Below are 19060 nucleotides of genomic sequence, written 5' to 3' on the forward strand. Positions count from 1 at the left end.
CACTCCTATAATGTAGAAAATTCCATGAAACTATCTGTGTTTTCTGATTATGCATCACGATGTCCCTAGACCTCTTACTCATCTCCTACTTTCATGTCAGTACTAAGTGTTATTCTCCTTCGTGGGGCCATTTTTCATGAGTGCAGAATTTCTACACTTCATAAAAATTCCTACCTACAGGACAATAAGAGAAAGCCCAACATAACCGCTCTGACAAATAAATGCTTCTCAAATTTGACCCCAGAAAAAAAAATTTTTTTTTTTTTTTAAAGATTTTATTTATTTATTTGAGAGAGAGAGAGAGAGCACATGAGAGGGGGGAGGGTCAGAGGGAGAAGCAGACTCCCTGCTGAGCAGGGAGCCCGATGCGGGACTCGATCCCGGGTCTCCAGGATCATGACCTGAGCCGAAGGCAGTCGCTTAACCAACTGAGCCACCCAGGCGCCCGACCCCAGAAAAATTTTTAAAAATGCTTCATTTCCTGGACCTTTGGGTCATTTTCCACGTTAAAACTGCTACTGTTAAAACCACAAATTCCAAGTATCTACAACACTAGGTCTGAAAGAAGAATTTCTCTACAGTTGATATGGGCCTAGGGGGACAGTCCACTTACAACTTAAGTATTTATTAGCTTAGAGATTAGATATAAAACACCTCTAATAGCACGGCACACTTCATCTGTGCTGCCATCACAAAGAGGGGTGCAAGCTGCCTACTGCCATGCAAACTCCAGGCCCGGATGGGGAGCTGCTGTAACCTCAGAAGTTCTCCAGGTGAAATTCGAAACTGGTCCCCTGTGCATGGAGACTGAAGGAAGAGGCCAGACTTGTATGTGGCAGATTTAATAAGCAAGGGAATTTACATCCGGGGCTTGTCTTCAGAGACCACAACATGAGCTGATCTCTACACCTGCCCACCAGAATCTTAAGAGTTGGTACAAAGGCCTTCACAGGGCTCAGTCACATATATAGTCCAGATGGTCTCTATAACACAGTACTCTCTCAAGGATGCTTCCTTGAAGTGGCTTCTAGCATGGGAACAATGGGAAGAACACACATCTCAAAAACAAGGGAGGGGATGAGGATCCTCCAAATGCCCAGGTCCAGCTTGAGGGTCAACAGGCGGTCATGTGCTCTCGATGACCTCCTTCAACAGGAGCTAAGAGAGGAAGGAATAAGCATGTGGACGAAAAGCTCCCCTATCCCCTGGGAACCCCTAATGGACTTCCTTGTCTCAAGAATGAGAAAATTGGGAACCTTAAAGAAAGGACTCCACTTTAGTTTCCCCACCACGAGCCCACTGCGATTCCGGTACATAAGAGAAAATCAATGTGTGATACTCCCTTATCTTACTTCACTAAGAAACCACACAGCCATGCTTCTTTCATTGAAATTAAATATATATATATACATATCTTTGAGCAATGACCAAAGCCTTACTTTGAAGCACAAACTTGGAAGTTCATAACTCCAAAATTTTCAGCCACTATCATTTCACTCATTGATATAGAGGTTTTACCTTTAGTGTATGGAACACAATAGAGACACCATCACACTCTTGCTGAATAAATTATTAAATGAGATAATCTCAGGTGTTTTATAGGAAATAAATTAGTAATCAGCATCTATTCCCAGGACTGCCTCGATTTCACACCGTTTGTTACATGTGATGGAAGATAAAGCATAGCTTCTGAAAATGCTCCAAACATTCATGGTAGAGTTTGGCCCCCACCCTTTCTTTTAAACCACATTTAGATGAACAATATTTTCTCTTGTTGGGATCTTGCAAATTACAGATTTCTTGATTGCAAATATAGATTTCTTGACAGCAAAGTTGAATGTCATACTTTTTCTTTTTCTTGTTTCCCCTCAATGCCTACCTGTTGGTCGTGGCTCCTGGGTAATGGGCCTTTGCGTCATATGTGGAGAACTGACTGCACAGCCATTTGGGGTTACCTCAGGAATTTAATTATGATTCCTCCTTTTTCCTTTTGATGCCATAGAATGTATGGTGCAGACAACAATAAAGGTATAATAAAAATTATATACAGTCCTGGACACTGGTCTAAGGACTTAACGTATAATAAATCGTCTAATTCTCACAATCTGCTAAAGTAGATTCCATCATTATCATCCCCAATACTATTATTATCATCTCTCCATTTAAAGATGAGGGAACTGAAGCAGAGGTGCTAATTAATCTGCTAGTGAGATGGTCACTCTGCTATGTGGTTCAACCAGGACTTGAACCCAGACACACTGGCTCCAGAGTCCATGTGCTTAACCACCATACTATAATACCACAGGGCATACTCCTCACCACACCTGTGGAAAACTGAAAAATAAATGCAAAAAAGAGAGTCTAAAAATTTGCAGGAAGTCCAAGAGACAACTCCCTCTCTCTCCACACTGAAGCCCAGTCTCCAGGCTTTCTCTCCTCTCTCCCTTCCTCCCTGGGGCTGTTGACTTACAGGTTATTTATAAAGAGATAAGCACAGTTGTTTCCCTTAATTCAGAGGGTGATGGAAACTACATTTCTATTTCATATATTAAACTAGTTGCTAGAAAGTCACTCTAGAGAAGAAATTATTCACGGCAAAGTTGTCATGCTGGACAAAAGCAAATATCCTTAATATATCCCAAGTGTAAGCAAATAATAGCTAACTAGGAAAGGCCAGTAGAGAGAACTTACAAAAGCAAATGGAAAATAAACCCAAGTATATTGTTGGGATCTCAATAGAAAACAAATAAGTATAAATTAAAGCAATGGGATATCCCATTTTGCATGAACTTATCAAAGATTTTTATTTTTTATTTATTTTTTAAAAGATTTTATTTATTTATTTTGAGAGAGAGAGAAAGAGAGAGAGAGCACAAGCAGGGGGAACAGCAGAGGCAGAGGGAGAAGCAGACTCCTTGCTGAGCAGGGAGCCTGACACGGGGCCTCAATCCCAGGACCCCGGGATCATGACCTGAGCTGAAGGCAGCTGCTTAACCGACTGAGCCACCCAGGCGCCCTATCAAAGTTTTTTAAAATGTGATCATCTTCAGTGCTAAGAAGGATATGAAAACTGTCCTTCCTTGCTGGAGTGCAAATTGGTTCTTCTCTTCTAGACATCAACCAAACTATAAATACTATAAACCTTAAAAGAGGTAATTCCCCGGGGCGCCTGGTGGCTCAGTCGTTAAGCATCTGCCTTCGGCTCAGGTCATGATCCCAGGGTCCTGGGATGGAGCCCCGCGTCAGGCTCCCTGCTCCGCGGAGAGCCTGCTTCTCCCTCTCCCACTCCCCCTGCTTGTGTTCCCTCTCTGGCTGTGTCTCTCTCTGTCAGATAAATAAAATCTTAAAAAAAAAAAAAAAAGAGGTAATTCCCCTGCATGCTATAGTTTATATTTATACAAAGGAAATTATCAGAGAAGTAAAAAAATTAATATACAATGATAATCAGAGGACTAGTTCTAATAGCAAAATCTTAGACACTTAACATGTTCAACAGTAAGGCAATGGTTACCTAAATTAATTTAGGTCCAAACAATACCAAACAATAAAATATATGGAAAATATACTTCTGGAGAGGTTTTAGTGGTATGTTTATAATGTAAAGAGGGAAATAAGCAACATAAAAATTGTAATGAGATGATGTATTAAATGTAAGGTGCCCAGTGCAGTCCCTGGCAAGTAATAAGGAACTCAATCTGTAAATGGTATGCACTGAATGATCTAAAGTATATCAAAAACTTGGAAACAAGGCTGAAGGAAATGTGGCAAAAGAACAGGGGATGCCTCGGATAAGAATTAAAGATGTTTTATTCCCGCATCCTTACATTTTCTAATGCCTTTGTGTCTTTGCCTATAATATTTCTTTCTGTAGAACGAGATAAAGAATTTAAAACTCATAAACAAAACAAATAAAAGTACTCTAATTCTTCACACTGCAGGAACAGACCTCAAAGAATAGGGACATCCCTGACCCACACATCTTTTTTTTTTTCCTTCTGTCAACAGTGGGTGACTATTTACCCTAGCTACTAAAACCTGCCTGGAGGTTTAGTGGGAGGAAAACCGGGTACAGGCAGCGCCAGGTGGATACAAATTCCCGGAGTTCCAGAAACAGGTTGAATGTATGAGGCTCGTGGAAGAGAAGCAAACAGAAAGCATGCTTTATACGAAAGGTTCCGAATCTGCGTGTCATCGCTTGCGACAAAACTGGAATTATGATAGAAGCAACATTAAAGGTGACGTGGTGTTCCCCACTTCTGAAAGTGTTGATAGATGAACACATAATATTCAGGAAATATTTCTTAATGATTAAGGTACTTATGTATCTATCTAGTTTAATGTTCACTACAACATTTATAGGTGTTTTTCATAGAGATCCTGGCCGGACGTGTTCAGGATCCCTTAGTGAAAATTTCTTAGAGGTACTTGGGAGATCCTTGACTAAAATCACAAGTTCCTTCCGTGTTTACAGTGCTGCAAGTGTTCAAGTGCATTGTTGATTGAGTATTTATTCCTATTCAAATGAGGGCTCCCTGCTCAGTGGGGAGCCTGCTTCTCCCTCTGCCTCCCCTCCTGCTCATGCTCTCTCTCAAATAAATAAATAAAATCTTAAAAAAAATAAAAAAGAATGCCTGCAATCAGTAAACAATTATGTACCAACTATTAGTATCATTACTCTAAAATAAAGAAAATCTACCCCACTTTTAAAGATCTTTAAGTCTGCCAAAAAGTCATAAAACTGAGAAGAAACTGTAGACATTGATATTTACAGTCCCTTTATTGAGCTTCCTTCCCGTTTATTGTAATGATAACCACTGCTAGTTCAGCTTTTAAATGCTTAACACACCCAAAGACTTTAATAGAAATCTCACACATTAAAAAAAAAAAAGTTTCAGGCATAAACCTTTTCAACCAGCCCCTATTTCTCCACTGAGCCTCCTAAAACAAGATCATAAAATTCTCAACTTCAAAGCATTCAATTCCACTGAACTCACTACACCTGAATGAGTCAATTACCCCAGTTAGAGTGGGCCAAGTATCTTAAAAGCTTTTACATTTTACTAACACCACCTTTCGAATAGAAGGAACAACTGGGCCTACAAGGCAAAAACAAAAACAAAAAAAAACAAAAAAACTTGAAGGTTTCGGCCATTATTAACTATATCAAAGATTTTTTAAATTTATTAATAATCGGGATAAATCCAAGTACTGATCGGGATAAATCCAATTAATTAAACGTTCAGTTTTTGTGGTTTTAAAATATTTATTAAAATCAAATTATTGGGGCACCTGGGTGGCTCAGTTGGTTAAGCGGCTGCCTTCGGCTCAGGTCATGATCCCAGGGTCCTGGGATCAAGTCTCACATCGGGCTCCCTGCTCAGTGGGGAGCCTGCTTCTGCTTCTCCCTCTCCCTCTGCCTGCCACTACCCCTGCTTGTGCTCTCTATCTGTCAAATAAAAAAAATAAAATAAAATCTTAAAATCAAATTATTTAACTAGTTTTAAAAACCACTGACAAAAGTCAAGGGGCGCCTGGGTGGCTCAGTCAGTTGAGGTGTTGATCTCAGGGTTCTGGGTTGAAGCCCTGTGTTTGGCTCCATGAAAAATTGACAAAAATCAATTAAATTGGGACCTGTTTTGCAGCAAATTTTAGAAGTATATCCAGCAAGATGCTCTTTGAATAGCAAGAAATAGAAAAGACATGGTCTATAATGGGGTATCGGTTTTCATTTTTTGAAAGTCACTTTAATGTCTTTATGTATACATGTGTACTTTTCTAGGTAAATGCCTGTACCTCTCCTAACAAAAATACATAATAAACATGCATTTCATGGGGTTTTTTTTCAAAATCTTCAAAGAATGATGTATACTGTCTATTAAGAGTTAATGAATTCAAAAGTGAATTAAAAGATTCAGCCTCAGAACTCAAAGGATCAATTAAAGAAACAAAACCAAACAAAACACTAGCTCCAAGGATGGGTGTTAATAAAGTTAAGGGTTGAACTAAAACATATGAAATGTATCTTTAAGAAATGGGGTTATACCTATTTCACTGAAAATATGTGATCATAAACCTAAATAAAAACAGTGAGATCGGGGCGCCTGGGTGGCTCAGTCGTTAAGCGTCTGCCTTTGGCTCAGGTCATGATCCCAGGGTCCTGGGATCGAGCCCCACGTCTGGCTCTTGGCTCGGCTGGGAGCCTGCTTCTCCCTCTTCCTCTGCCTCTCCCCTGCTCATGCTCTCTCTCTCTCTCTCTGTATCTCTCTGTCTCAGATGAAAAAAAACAAAAAACAAAAAACAGTGAGATCCCCCAGCCCAAAATACATTGTCAATGATAGTCCCCTAATCATATTGCAATTAGCTATAAAATTTTTAGAAAGAAAAATACTAAAATATGAAAATATGGAGGAAATAAATTTTTGTTAAAGATTTTATTTATTTATTTGATAGAGAGAGAGAGACAGCAAGCACAAGTAGGCAGAGTGGCAGGCAGAGGGAGAGGAGAAGCAAACTCCCCACTGAGCAGGAAGACCAACCTGGGACTCGATCCCAGGACCCTGGGATCATGACCTGAGTCCAAGGCAGGCACTTAACCAACTGAGCCACCCAGGCACCCCTGGAGGAAATAAAATTACTAGAAAACTATATGAGTGTCCATCCAGCAAAATTGCTTGTAATCAGCATGTCTTATTCATCTCAGCAAAGGTAAGTGTAAATCTTTTTCACTTGTACATTTGGCGGGGGGGCAGACAGGCTTTAAAGTTAAATTATAGAAAGTTCACAGTGAGTGACTGATTAAACAGAAGATTTTCCTAAAAATATTTGTCATTCCAATATACTAGGATAAAGAACCTTAAGACTAAAACTTTTGAGTGCTCAGTATAGAAATGAATCACAATAAACATATAAGCTTGAACTTAGATGACCTACACGACCCAATGCTTTGGAATGGTTTTTGCTCAACAGGCCTAAAAGTACAAATTCATTTTTGACTCTAAAACAATAATTTTTTTTAAAGAACTAATCTATTTCTAAAATAAAATGATTGGAAGTTAAATATAATTAGGGATGCTATTTAAATTCTATGAGTAACTATGCCAAAAGTTACACATTTGTACCTGCCTGTTTACACAATCTGAAAACAGATAAAGTTATGAACTTTAATGTTTCAATAAAGCCATGTTATATTTTCAGGGTGCCTGGGTGGCTCAGTCCGTTAAGCGTCTGCCTTCGGCTCAGGTCATGATCTCAGGGTCCTGGGATCGAGCCCCACATCGGCTCCCTGCTTGGTGGGGAGTCTGCTTCTCCTTCTCCCTCTGCTCGTGCTCTCTCTCACTTGCTCACTCTCTCTCTCAAATAAATAAATAAAACATCTTAAAAAAAAAAAAGCCACGTTCTATTTTCATTCAGGTTTTCTAGCGTTATCAATAGAAATATCTATCTGTGGTATACATAGGTAACTTCTTTACGTAAATGCCTGTGCTCTTTTAACAAAGATAAGTGGAAAGTAAATGGGAGCAGGAAGACTTGAAGGTAGGGACTAGAAGATAGAACAGGTAAAGAGCTAAGGCCAAGTTTGTGGACTGTTGTCTGGTTCCTATTAATAAAGGGCAGCCCAGCTCACCTACGTCCATACATGAAAAATTAAGTGGATCATTGCGATGATGTTTACATAATTCATGTTAGAAAATACTTGGACCCTCCTCTTCCCCTAAGAGGCCTGAGGTGACCTCTGAAAATGCTTGACCCTGAAACCCCTACAAAATCATGCAAATCAAGAGGTTCAAATCTGCGTGTTCACTTTAGGAACACACGTGAAACTGCCCAGGCCATCAAGGGTATGCATATCCGAAAAGCCACCAAGTATCTGAAGGATGTCACTTTGCAGAAGCAGTGTGTGCCATTCTGTCGCTACCATGGTGGAGTTGGTAGGTGTGCCCAGACCAAACAGCGGGGCTGGACACAGGGCTGGTGGCCCAAGAAGAGTGTTGAATTTTTACTGCACATGCTTAAAAATGCAGAGAGTAATGCTGAACTTAAGGGTTTAGATGTAGACTCTCTGGTCATTGAGCACATCCGGGTGAACAAAGTCCCCAAGATGCAGCGTAGAACGTACAGGGCTCATGGTTGGATTAACCCACACATGAGCTCTCCTTGCCACACCTAGATGATCCTTACTGAAAAAGCGCTGGTTGTTCCTAAACCAGAAGAGGAGGTTGCACAGAAGAAAAAGATATCTCAGAAGAGACTGAAGAAACAAAAACTTATGGGCTGGGAGTAAATTCCGCATAGGATAAATGCAAATAAGAATAAAAAGAGAATGTTGGTTATCTATTATTAAACATATTTCAAGTATCCTCAAAAGAAAAAAAAATACTTGTACCTAAAATATCCAGATCACTGAAGCAAAGATGAATTCTTGAATTAACTGAATAGTGCCATACTCCTTCATTTTGCTTTGTTGGCTAAAGACTGACTAGATGGTTATTTTATGCCCTCCTAAGTATTTCTAAAAGTCTCCATCCCTCACCTCCAACCCCACAGCTTTTCCACTGTCTAAACTGAAAGAATCTTCTTTCAAGAAGTATGCAAAGCAACTCTTAGATCTGGAGTGGGTTCAGACACTGGAGTTAAATGACAATGTGATCCTGATACCCTTAGAATTATCATCATCTAACATTAAAAGCAACAAGCAACAAGCCTTCTTCACAAAATTCAACCTTCAATTTAACAAAAGGCCCTATGTAAAAATTTCATCATCATATACTATTTATAACTAATGCAAATATAGGGATGGATAATATGATCATAAAATAATTTCCATTATCCCTGGGAATCCTAAAACACCAAGGACTGCACGAAAATACATCTTTTCTAAAAAGATACATAAAAGTTCAGATCATAGTTACCACACATTTCATTTTCTAACACCACAACATAGATCATATTTTTCTTCTCTGTACATTTTCTCAGTCTTCTCATTCTTAACCTAGTGCTATTAGGCCAATATCCCAGTGCTCTTTAAAGTTTATTGAATGACATGCTAAATTCCTCACACTTAGGACTTTTCAATCCTAAAACTAATATGAACTGTGATTCCCCAAAGTGGCAAGAAACATGAGTATTATGTGGACATAGTATTTTCCTAGATAGCTGACCAAATCTGTAGTCGCTGTGGTGGCACTGATTAAATGAGACTCTGGCCTTTCCTGTTTCAGGAGAGCAGACTGCACTATTTTCCAGCCATTTTTCTTATAAACGAATATAGCAGATTTCAAGGATTTTAGGGATCGATTCAGAACAATTGTCACTACAGGAGAAACAACAGCTTAATACTCTGCCTGCATTTTAAAAGTTTGACATGCCTTATGATGCTATATTTTGAGTAAAATACTAAGTCAGGCTTATAATGTTCTTAAATACAGAAACTGTACCTCATGTTACTTTCTGAGCCTCACATATAACAATGTACAATTCCTTTTAAATAGTGTTTCTTCTAATTTTTGTCTTAGTAAAAACAAATTTGCGGATAAAAAGGTTTTCTTGGGTAGTATGTAATCTTAAAAATTCCTACACTATCCTGTAGACCCTAAAATACAGAACACAAAATGTAAACAATAAAAGCCTTATAGCCAATAAATACCTCGGTGGGGGGAGTGGAGAAAGTCAGAAAAATATACAAAGCATTGAAAGGCTGGATACGTGAAGGATGCCAGAGGGGAGCAGGGGAGGGCTTCACGAGGTTCTAGGCAAGCCCTGTGATGACGTCACCTCACAGCCATAATGTTACAGCAGTCAGCACAGGCCTCCTCTTTTCCTATTGGTGAACACCCTGTCAGCCGACATCAGAAGATAATCATCATTGGCCAGACAATTACAACTGGAGCGACTAACTAGCATCCACCGCTGTTAGCACAAACCTGGCAGGCTGCTGAAAGAGAAGGCAGAGCCCAGCTGCCCTTCTCACTCAATGAATTTTATGTCGCCTTGCCTTACCAGTCACTATGTGATTTCGCTTCCTTGCTAGCAGCACTTATAAATTAAGTCAGCTATTAGTGGCCATAACAGGTAAAGGCGAGACGTCTCCTTAAGGGACAAAATGCCTTTCTTTTCAATGTTGTAAAATCCCAGACAGGGCTTTTCAGTGTAAAATTGGAAGTCAAAAATGCTACTGAGCTAGAAGCACGCATTTTTTCTCTACCTCTACCTCGTCTAATAAAGTCCTATTTACCGGATAACATTACCGGAGATATTTTTAACTTGCCGTGTAGTTTCAAGATGAGGTCTCAGGAGGATTCTCCAAGGAAATATATTTATGAGTTTGCATTCATTTCAACTGCTGCTCTATTATACATGAAACTATTTGCTAGAAAATTAAAAAGGTCTATGTACCTATCCTGTGTTTAGAACAATGAGTATAGGGTTAATCATTTAAGGCAGCAATAAGCCTGATAAACTTGCCACAGTCGAACACTTTAGTGTTTACACAAATACCACTCCAAAATAAGGGGACCATAACATTAATATGTAATAAGGTAATGAATATGGAATATAGGATATGGCTAATAAACTACTCTTATTTAAGGTTCTCTTAAATAATGCTACGGAGCGCACAGACAGCATACTGACAAAACAGCACTCCTGGCCTTTCTCACAATTCTTCAAAGGACCGGGTAGCTCTTTTTTGAGAGAGAAGTTATAATTCTCTACATTAACAAGCTTTGTTTGAGGCCCTAAGACATTTTTAAGGACAAGTGCAAATGACTGCTCAAAAGAGTAGATGCTTCACAATATTGTGTTTGTCGCCCAGAAGCTATTTCAAACCATTTTGTAAAGGTAAAGCTTTGGTTTCCTAAACTTCCCCTGCCCCCAAGAGGGTTTAAGCCTTGGTTATGGAGCTCCCTACTCCTGTTAAGAAGGGAAAGAAAAAAGAAAATCGTTTTCTTACGCACCTTGGTCGAGACTTTTTGCTGTTGGGATTTTGGTGGGGAAGGCTTAGAAAATTGGACCCCCAGGATACCGGGAGAGATGCACCCCCTCTGGAATAGGGGATAAAAAGGAGAAAGCAAGACAATTAAGGTCGGGAAGACCTGCAAGGAAAGAGAAACAGCCAGTAGAGCTTTTTCACTGCAAAAGGCAAGCTAAAAAAATAGGGTCAACAAAGAAAAAGTCAGGAAGGGAAAAATCCCAGTACGTGCCTATGACATAGCATTCAAACTCAGGGGGAGGCCAAATATGTTAAACTTCAGGTATTAACAGGTAGACCTGGCAATAAAATGGGCACCAGTAATCATTTTAACTCACTGGATAAGCATCTTCCCCAGCATCTGCCATGTACAAAGCTCTCTTCAACGTGCTCCGAATGAGACAAGAACCATGCCCTAAAGAGCTGACGGTCTGGAAGGAAGGAGGCACCGGCAGACATGTAAAAATTCATGCATATAAATAAAAGCTAGGAAAGATGTTGCCAGAAGAACGGTCCCTAAAGAGCTAGAAGGAATACAGTGATGAGAGCTCAACAGGAGAAAAGAACTTGGCGCATTTTTGCCATTTTCGGTCCCGGTGAGGGCAAGGCCCTGTCTAGCTCATTGTGTACTTGTTGAGTGAATGCATTAAAGAGGCGGGAAACGGTTACCTGGCCTCAGAGAAAAGGCAACCGGTAAATAAGAGGCACTATCGACCGCGGCGGTGCAAGGGAGGGCTGGCCGACCGTGAATGGGGGCAGCCAAGGCGAGGGGACGCCGGCTCCAGAAAGGCAGGTTCAATAAAGGTGCACCAAGTTGAAGACAAGGGAGACTAGAAAACAGCACACAGCGCTCATGGGGGAAGAAGATGGGCTCCAGTGGGGTGGCAAGAGAACCGGACAAACAGCTGCAGAGATGATCCGGCCGCTCAGGGGGCCAGCCTGGCAGTTCCGAGCGCCCGCGGCCTCCGGCCCCCGCCCCGCCCCGCCCCGCCTTCAGCACCACCCTCTAGGCGGGAGGAGGAAGTGCCTCCGGAGAAGGTCCCCAGGCCGCAGGGCCCCGAGAGGGGTCGGCCTCCCCAAGTGCCAAAGGCCTTTCAATGTCTGCACTCCTACGGGATCGGGCCTCGAGGTGTACCACCACCTTCCGGACCCACCCTCGGCGCTCGCCGGTCCAGGAGGGGCCCCAGCCCCGCGCCCCAAGTGCCCGCCGCACTTCCAGGGCTTCGGAGTGGATCGCGTCCGCCTGCTGGCTTCCGGCTCCGGCCAGACGCGGCTCTCGGGCCCCCAAACGCCCCGCACCCAGTGCAGTCCCCAGCCCAGCCGCAGCGGGCGTGAATGCGCCGTGCCCTCCGCACCCGCCCCCAACAGGCCGGGCCCAGCCCGCGCGCAGCGCGCAGGGGGCGGGCTCGGCTGGGCTACAGCCGCAAAGGGCCAGCGGGCCTCGGGCGGGCCAGCGGGACGGGAGGAGGCAGGCACCGCGGCCAAGCCTTCAGGGGCCAGTCACAACTCCTGGGGACCGGAGGAAAGGAAGTTGAACCTCCCTCCACCAGCTCCGGCCCGCGGCACCCCCTCCTACCGTACCAGCCAGCCCCGGCCCCCCGCGCGCCCGCGTCTTTGGTTTCCCATTGATGAGAGGGGGGAGGGAAGGCAGGTCGTGACGGCGCGGGGCACGCGCGCTCGCGCACGCGGCGGCGGGCAGGATCCCTTGGCTCCGGAGAGCCCCTCAGTCCGACCCTCCCATCGAGCACCCAGGAGGCTGCAGGCCACTGCCCAGCTCCGGGGTGCGTTGAGCGTGCACTTTACTGATCGCCAGACCCGGGCTTAAGGAGAGGACCGGCATGTCTGCCACGGCAGCTCGGTCTACAAGGAAGAAGAGAGATGAGCACACCCTCCCCTGTTAAATATTGCAAGGTGACACAGGATCGCCTCCCACACAGGGATTTTCAAAAGGACTGGCGGAGGGAACACACTAAACAAGCAAAACTCTTTCCCTATTAGAAGTTTGGGGAAGAGCCCCCAAGGACTCTGCGGACCGAGGGATTTTTGATCTCTGTCTCAACTTCAATCAACAGCTTCCTACTGAATTAGAACCGACTGTGTCCAAAAGGCGTTTCCGTAAAACAGAAACTTAATAATGGCGTGGCTCCACTTGCTCGGGTTCATTCATTTTTATTACTGTTTTCATTGTCCCCTCCCCCTCCGCCCCCGCCTCTTAATGAAACCGGAAAGGGATCCGCGTGGGGAAGGGGGTCCAGGAAAGGAGAAATCCGGCCGGGGAGCAGCAGAGAGTAGGGCAGTGAAGTAGGAGGGCTGCAAGGAGAAAGGAAGGACACGAGGGATGGAGAGAGGGCGAGGACCAGAGAGCGCAGGCGGGAGAGGGTTAAACGGAGCAGAAGCCTGGGTCCTTCCTCCACTGCCTTTCACACTCAGCTTGCGGGAGGCCAAGCTAGAAAACCCAAATCTAGATGAAAATCAGAAGGTAGCACAGGTAGGGAATCTGGACTGTAGCATCTCTCCCGCCTTCCGTGTCGCGCAGACATCTACTCTATATACTCATGTATGTTCTATGTTATATAATCTATGTTAAAGATGTATGTGTAGCCACGGTTCACACAGGGGCACTCACAGACCCACGCGCTTCATGCAGCCCCAGTGGTTCCTGCACCCGGGAGACCCGGGAACTCAGCGACCAGCTCTCTGCTGCCTGCGATTCATCGCTCCATTCACGCCCCAGACAGAAAACACCGACATTAAGGCACAGCGGGAAGACGCGCAGGGCTCCCGGGAAGAGTATCACGCGAAACCATCACCTACCAGTTTTCCTGCATCCACTGGATGGCTTCATTCTCGTTGAACTGCTTTTCGAATTCATATTCTTGTAAAGTCAACACTGACATGTTCATTGGGGCTGATCTTCGGAGTCGCTACGTGTTCTCTACACAAAATAAAATAATCTGTAAAGCGCTTGATTTCGAATGCTCTCCTGTTTTCCCCACCCACCCCCCTAGGTCTTCCCCCGGCGGCTGGATCTCCGCGGGCCGGCCTCTCCCAGCCTCTCTCAGCTACATCCAGGGTTGAGCATTGCCTGTGCCACGGCTCCCAGGTCCTCGCTTCGGCGCTCTCCTCCTCCCGGCGTCCGCATCCACCGGCGGAGGAAATGAATGCCTTGCGGTCTTAGTGCCCGCACGTTTGTCCATCACCCTTTTTACTTGTCTACAGGGAAATCTCCTCCCCCTCGTGCGATCAGAAAATTAACCCTTTGCGAGAGAGAGAAAGCGAGACCTCTCGCCCTGAGGGGCAGTTTTGCTGATGCGAAGGTGACTAGGGGAATGGAGGAAGGGTGACGAGAAGGAGGAAGCGGCCTCGGGGTCATTCACAATCCCCAATCCCAACCTCGTGGGCAGCCTAGCCTTGCCTCTGAACGTAGTTTCGGCTTGCCAGGTGCAGCCGTCAGGCGCGCGGACCTGCAAGCTTGGCTAGTAGGCGTTTAAGAAACGGTGAAACCTGCCCGCTCTTTCGCCAGGAGAACTCCAGGCAAATTTGTGCTGAGATCACACGTAAGAGGAACGCGCTTTCCACCTTCTTGCCCCCGCCATACTCTCGGGATCCCCCACCCCAGAGCTATGGCTTTGACTACCGCAAACCTGGGGCCCGGCAGCCCCCAGATCTCCTCAATCACTCGCGGGCTGGGGATGCTGGGGTAAGGAGATGGAAGGTGGCGAGCGACCAGTGGCCGGAAGAGGGAGAGAGGCTGCTAGGTGGAGGGTTTGGGTACAGCAAGAGGTAGACTTAATGAACTGACAAAGGGGGGAAGGAAGTTAGCAGATAGGAGAACTGACCAGCTGGTCCAATGCAAAAACTTTATTTATATGTAAAATTTCGTTTTATATATTTCACGGGTAGGTGGAACAGAATCGTGTTGAGGAGAAGGCTAAATGCAATGTTGACCCCTACTGAAACCCCAGTCTCATAGCAGTGTCCTAAACTCAGCTTCTGTTTACACCCCTCCTTATTCTCAGGAGGAAAAGGATTTTCTACTCCGGCCGTCCCTCCACTCATTACCCACAGGTTCGGAAAAAATGAGGTATAGGAGACATGGAGTTACCTAATAATTTATGGATGTAATTGCAAGCCCCATATAATAAGGAACCTATGCTTTAAAAATTAGGTGGACATTAGGACCAAGAAGAAAATTCCCTTCCTTACTCCGGTGCTCATTTCCCCACCTCACCTGTAGTCCAAGTAGAGGGTATTTTCATTCAAAGTTAGGTTGCCTGGAAACTATGAAAAGTGGGAACTGGGAGAAATATCTCTGTAAAGGAGGAAGATATAACAAGAAATTAAAGAAAGAGTTTTTTAAATCCAATACAATATTACTTAAAAGGCTAGATTGGTTGATGATTAACAATAACTTGTAAGGTGATCCTCCCAAAAAGATTTCAGGTATAGACTTTCCTTGTCTCTCCATTTCAGGGTTGTCATTCTAGATAATTCTGCAGTACAAGTCAGAATGAATTTAAAAATAAAGGCCAGGTGATATTGACCCAGAAGATGGGTGTGGTCTGATGAGAGAGAAAGATTTTTTACAGTACCTAGGCCTGTGAGCAATCAATAAATATTTGTAAGATGAATGAGTGATTGATTAAATAAATGAAAGAAGGGAGGGAAGTGAGAAAGGAATCAAATTCCAGCAGACGTTTTACTGTATATTGCAAGGATAAGTCTTTAGTCTTAAAAAGATTTGATTTTCAAATTCAGTGCCCTTACGAGTCATCACATCAATTTCCAACCAATATGAAACATTCTCATTTACTCTGTTTCTCACTCAAATAATGGTTGTTATTGCCTGTTTATTTTTCAGAGATGGATATGAGGTTATGTTAAAATATCTGATTTGTTCTTAACAGTGTCTAAAGAAAAATTACTCTGACATGGGAGATATGTCCCTATTTTTGACCTTTAAAATGGACAACTACAAAAAATGATAAATGCTTGGTAGTACTAAGTGCTTCCAAGGGTATTCAGGCACTGCCAGTGGCCGTAAAAACCGGTGACCATCCCAAAAACAATCTGGCCACCTATTTGGTCATTTTAAACCCATTTACCCTCTAACCATTTATTCACCAGATATGAGCTCTTGAGACTCAGTGGAGAAGAAATGAGATAGGGCTCTTGCTCTTTTGGAGCTCACATTTCAGAGGGCAAGACAAAATAATTTCGTACAGAGTGAAGCGCTAGAATGAAAATTAATCAGGGGCGCCTGGGTGGCTCAGTCGTTAAGCATCGGCCTTCGGCTCAGCTCATGATCCCAGGGTCCTGGGATCAAGCCCCACATCAGGCTCCCTGCTCCACGGGAAGCCTACTTCTCCCTCTCCCACTCCCCCTGCTTGTGTTCTCTCTCGTGCTGTGTCTCTCTGTCAAATAAATAAATAAATAAAATCTTAAAAAAAAAAAAAGCCTCAGGCTCTTGGTTTCAGCTCAGGTAGTGAGTGATCTTAGGATCATGAGATCCAGCCCCCAAACAGACTCTAGGCTTAGCAGAGTCTGCCTAAGACTGTCTCTTCCGGGGGCTCCTGAGTGGCTCAGTCGGTCATGATCTCAGGGTCCAGGGATTGAGCCCCACATCGGGCTACCTGCTCAGCAGGGAGTCTGCTTCTCCCTCTGACCCATGCTCATCTCGTGCTCTGTCTCAAATAAACAAATAAAATCTTTAAAAAAAAAAAGACTGTCTCTCCCCTGCCCCACCCTCCCGGCCTGCTAACCGCCCCCCACCTCATGCCTGTACACGTACACACTCTTTCTCTCTCTCTTAAAAATGAATAAATCTTAAAAAAAAAAAAAAAAGGAAAAAAAGAAAATCAGTATGACGGTAAGGGATAGAAGTGCTCATTTAAGCCCTTTTAGGCCTCACAGAGAAGATGATTTTGATTTGAAACCAGAGTGGCAAAGAGGCAGCCACATCTTGCAGAAAGTTACAAGAAGCAAGAGCAAGTACAAAAGTCGTGGGGTAAGAAAGGAGTTTGCAGGAGTAAGGGCAAAAGGTTGGTGTGTCCCCAGGTTATAAATAAAGAGTAACTGACAGGTTAAAGAGACAAGTAGGCCAGGTCTTGGCAACTTGGTAATAAAGATATTTGGATTTGATTCTACCTGCAGCGGGGTATTAAAGGGTCTTTAGCTGGGAATATCGCATGATAATTCCTAGTAATTCTACAACTAGGAACTTATTCTGAAGATATACTTGCAAAAACATTCTAGATGTAAAAAAACAAAACAAAACAAAACAAAAACATTCTAGATGTATGTACAAGATATTGTTCAGCAGTTTATAATAACAAAACACTGGAAATAATGGGGGGCTGGTTAACTAAATGATGACACATCTTTATAATGGTATATTATAAAGCTTTGCTAAAAGAAATGGTTCTGTAGGTTGTAATATTGAAGGATTCCAGATATATCTTTAAGGAAAATAAAAAAGTAAGGCACAGCACATTGTGTATAGTGTTACATTAAGAAAAACATTTACAATTGCACATAATTTTTTTTTCTGGAAAGACAAACAACAATTCGTTGGTGATGTATGTTTGGAGAAAGACCTGGGAGCAAACTAAGGAGAGCTCCTACTTCTTATTTATACTGTTTGTTTTTCTGAAGTATTTGAGTTTTTTTATGATGTATTTGTATTTCATTTAAAAAAAGTCAACAGGAATTAGCAGAGTAGTGAGATAATGGGTCAGTTTTCTATTTTTATTTTTCTCTATTGAAAGATTTCATATGTAGCATAATATTAGAAATAAAACATTCTAAATGGTGACTTTTCTAGACTTATTTTAGGGGCTATAGAAGGTTGGGAAAGATGGAGAGGAAGGTTGGGAGGGTGCCCAGCAACACCACTAAGAATCTTTATGAAAAGATTTATTGTGTGTGTTTCTGACCCATAACCAGATAGGTAATTACTATTGAATATAAATAACTGAGGCTCAAAAAGTAACAGTTAATTGATATTTAGTAGTAAAATTTTAAAAAGTTAGGCCAGAGAGTAAGCAGTATTTGAAAGACATAAATTTACTGTAAAGATGACTCAATTACTAAGCAAAAGATTTGGATTTTAGTACTAACTTTATTCCAGACCTAGCTATCTGATCTTGGGGAAAGTAAATCCATCCTTTAATTTCCTTTTCTATGTATAAAATAACAGTACTGAGCTGGATGATCTTGATACCAGCTCAAATTTCTCTGGCACAGAAATATGTTAAAATACACACATTGTTTCTGGGCCTTTCTAATAATACTTACCTGCTTTTCTAGAACTCTATTCCATAGGTGGAATTTAACCAAGCTGAATCATTTGAGATCCTCTGAACATCTTAAGTTTTGGCTCTTTTTCTCCTATAATTCCCTCTACTCGAGATACCATTCCATGACAAACTCCCCATTTCTACCTGTCGAATTCAGTCCACTCTTTGGATATTCACAAGCTACTACCTACTTGAGGCTTTTCCTGTTCACAGAGATGATCTCTCACTCTTGCTTCTGACGCTCTTGAAGCTCTAGTTAGCGTAGCTCTTAAGGCCCTGCCTGAGCCATCCACTTCCATGTAGGAGATTATAAATTTCCTTAAGGGTAGGGATGATGTTTTTTTTTTTATTGTATTCATTTGCTAGAACTGCTGTAACAAATGACCACAAACTGCCACGTTGCCCCAGAGTTGCATAGCTCTGTTTATTGGAGATATTTTCAAAAAGTGGACAGCATATTGTTTTGTAAAAGAGAAATGCTTTTTTGCGTTCTTAATATTGCATATTAAAAACTCATCCATAAACTGATAACTGCCATAGAGAAGAAAAATCAATATTTGGTTCCTGAACATCTTCACTTTAGACCTCTTTGAAAATTCTAAATCCTGGGAAGAATTATTTTTTTCTCAAAGACATAATTTATTGGTAAACCAAAGAGGCCAAGGAACCTTTAGCCAACCCCTAACCCTTTCCTGAGCAAAAACTGACAGAATAGAGATGGCTCTCCACCTCCTCACGAGGTTTTTGGTTGGAACAGGGACGTTGAGGCCCAGGGCTTCCTTAAAGACTCTGGCAG

General features: G+C 42.8%; 1 protein-coding gene and 1 long non-coding RNA gene across 4 annotated transcripts in view; both read right to left on the bottom strand.

The window, feature by feature from the left end:
• Positions 1 to 14638, bottom strand: part of ELOVL6 (ELOVL fatty acid elongase 6) — a 146822-nt gene extending 132184 nt beyond the window's left edge. Inside the window, exons 1-2 of one of the 3 annotated variants that reach the window (XM_036098042.2) lie at positions 14611 to 14638; positions 13781 to 13901 (exon numbers count right to left, since the gene is read on the bottom strand). In XM_036098042.2, coding sequence (XP_035953935.1) covers positions 13781 to 13869 — 89 coding nt within the window. In that variant the 5' untranslated portion in view covers positions 13870 to 13901; positions 14611 to 14638. Of the gene's footprint in view, positions 1 to 13780; positions 14009 to 14051; positions 14325 to 14610 lie in introns of those variants that run through there. The other 2 variants (XM_036098041.2, XM_078069075.1) reach the window with 2 other exon arrangements.
• On the bottom strand, positions 253 to 12337 carry LOC118539462 (uncharacterized). The gene is made up of 5 exons (XR_013446436.1): positions 12121 to 12337; positions 10953 to 11039; positions 9644 to 9832; positions 1880 to 1987; positions 253 to 1158 (listed from the first exon to the last, which is right to left on the bottom strand). It is a non-coding gene; the product is annotated as an uncharacterized LOC118539462 (long non-coding RNA).
• Positions 14639 to 19060: the final 4422 nt, after the last annotated feature.

The sequence above is a fragment of the Halichoerus grypus genome, chromosome 3 (genome assembly GCF_964656455.1).
Source record: "Halichoerus grypus chromosome 3, mHalGry1.hap1.1, whole genome shotgun sequence".
In the NCBI taxonomy this organism is placed as follows: Eukaryota; Metazoa; Chordata; class Mammalia; order Carnivora; family Phocidae; genus Halichoerus; species Halichoerus grypus.